The 1945-nt window shown below is 49.8% G+C and overlaps 1 protein-coding gene across 1 annotated transcript; it reads right to left on the reverse strand.

Moving 5' to 3' along the window:
* Nucleotides 1-275: 275 nt before the first annotated feature.
* LOC4345861 (blue copper protein) lies at nt 276-1685 on the reverse strand. The gene is made up of 2 exons (XM_015795099.3): nt 1428-1685; nt 276-938 (listed from the first exon to the last, which is right to left on the reverse strand). Exons 1-2 carry the CDS (start codon nt 1588-1590, stop codon nt 556-558), a joined length of 546 nt encoding a protein of 181 aa, XP_015650585.1. The 5' UTR covers nt 1591-1685; the 3' UTR covers nt 276-555.
* Between the last annotated feature and the right edge of the window lie 260 nt (nt 1686-1945).

Consider the following 1945-nt stretch of genomic DNA (forward strand, 5'->3'; position numbering starts at 1 on the left):
GCAGGAAACTTTTGTTCTAACAGAAGCAGAAATGTGAGGTATTCCCTTCTCTGAAAACGACGCACTACCTGCCCTTCGATCTATTATTCGATTCTTTTCCTCTAGGCTAGTGTCCTAGTAGTTAGTAGTCGTCTCATTGCTCTTCTTTCAGGTCGGTCTGGTCCCATTCTTACTACAGTGATCGGCCTAGGCAAGCTTAGATCATGCATTGCTCAGCATGACCAATCCGTTAACCATCACTTTAACCACCGGTTTTTCTTTTTGCAAGATTGATATAGAGTGATATAGAGTGTCCGATCAATATGCAGATGATAAAATTCAGAGGAAAATTATACAAATCCATGGAGATGAGAAAACAAATCACATGACAGCTCGTAATTACAGTACTAAGTACACGATGGAACGGAACAACAACCCCATATCATCATCACCATCATCATCTAGCTAGCTAGCAAACCACTCATCTCTCTCACACACATGCATGCCGGCCGTCAGACGAAATGATCAAGAAACAAGAATCATATGCACTGCCTCTATCCTGGCAGGTGGGCCCGATCAGAAGAGGGCGAGCTTGACGAGGACGCCGGCGGCGGCGGCGACGGCGGCGCTGGCCTGCAGGCCGGCGGACGCGCCGCCGGTCGGCTTGGAGGGGGAAGAAGGGGTGGCCGGCGGCGTGCCGCTGCTTCCTGGGGTGGTGCTGGGTGGCGTCCCGGAGCCGGAGCCGGAGCCGGAGCCGCTGCCGACGTTGATGGCCAGCTTCATGCCGCCGGCGCAGTGGCCGCTGATGGTGCAGATGTAGTAGTGCATGCCGGCGGCGGCGAGGTCGAGGGTGGCTGGGCTGGTGCTGGTCGAGCTGATCGAGTTGCTTGCGACGGCGCAGTTGTCGTAATCGTTCTTGTTCACCTCCGTCACCGTGTGCGCCCCAACGAAGCTGAACACTGAAAAGGGAAATTACCAATTATGCTTGATTAGTCACGAGTATTAATTAGTACTCCACTTATTTGGAAGGAAAGGAATGCACGCGTGTTCTAGAATCGTCAAAGAGGAAATCATAATCTGGAAGGAAGCTGAAGTTTTAAAGGATTTGGGAGAGGAACAGCCAAGCCGTAGCACATTTTTCTGTTTTCGGGAGGTTGTTTGTGTACCAATCTCCATTCGGTTTTGATAGCTTTTTTTTTTGTCGAAATTCACAGGTTTATAAATTTGCATACCCTCTATCTTAATGGAATTTGGTCGGCCGACCCGGCAAAAGAAGTACACTTATGTGCTACTCCCTCCAATAAATTTCTACCCTTTTGTTTCTCTTTTGATGTATAGAAAAGCATGAAACAAGAAATTGTAACAAAAATATGACTAAATTCCAGCCTGAAATTCCAAACATTCTGATCACTACTACCAAATTAAGCCAAAAGAAAACAAGGACTCACCGAGCTTGTCTCCAACCGCGAAGGTTTGGCCACTTGCCCAAGTATCGTAGTTCTGGCCAAGCGTCCACCCGGAGCTACCACCCACGGTGAGCGTCGCCGCGGAGGCCGCGGCGGCGCAGCCGACGACGACGAGCAGCTTGATCAGAACGGAAGAAGACGCCATGGCCGGCCGGTGAGCTAGTGTTCGTCCAAGTGGAATAATGCCGGAGACGAAGGGGAAGATTAGTTAGCTAGCTATCGGTGTCTCGCTGCACAATTGACAGGGTGAGGTTGGAAGGGTCTCTTTTTATAGAGAACCATCACCATTTCACCGCATGGTTGGCAACTTGCATGTGACGGATCGATGAGCGATCAGTCTTTTGGACGACGCGGCCGGCCGCTTTGTTGGACAGGGCTGCAGTTTTACACACGCAGCAGAGGATGGTCAGCGTTTGTGTTCGTTCCTTTTCACTCATTTTCTGCTCGCTCGTTTCTTCGTTTCCTCCAGAAATCCTAATCATTATTCATTCAGATATTTC

Source organism: Oryza sativa, chromosome 8 (genome assembly GCF_034140825.1).
Source record: "Oryza sativa Japonica Group chromosome 8, ASM3414082v1".
In the NCBI taxonomy this organism is placed as follows: domain Eukaryota; kingdom Viridiplantae; phylum Streptophyta; class Magnoliopsida; order Poales; family Poaceae; genus Oryza; species Oryza sativa.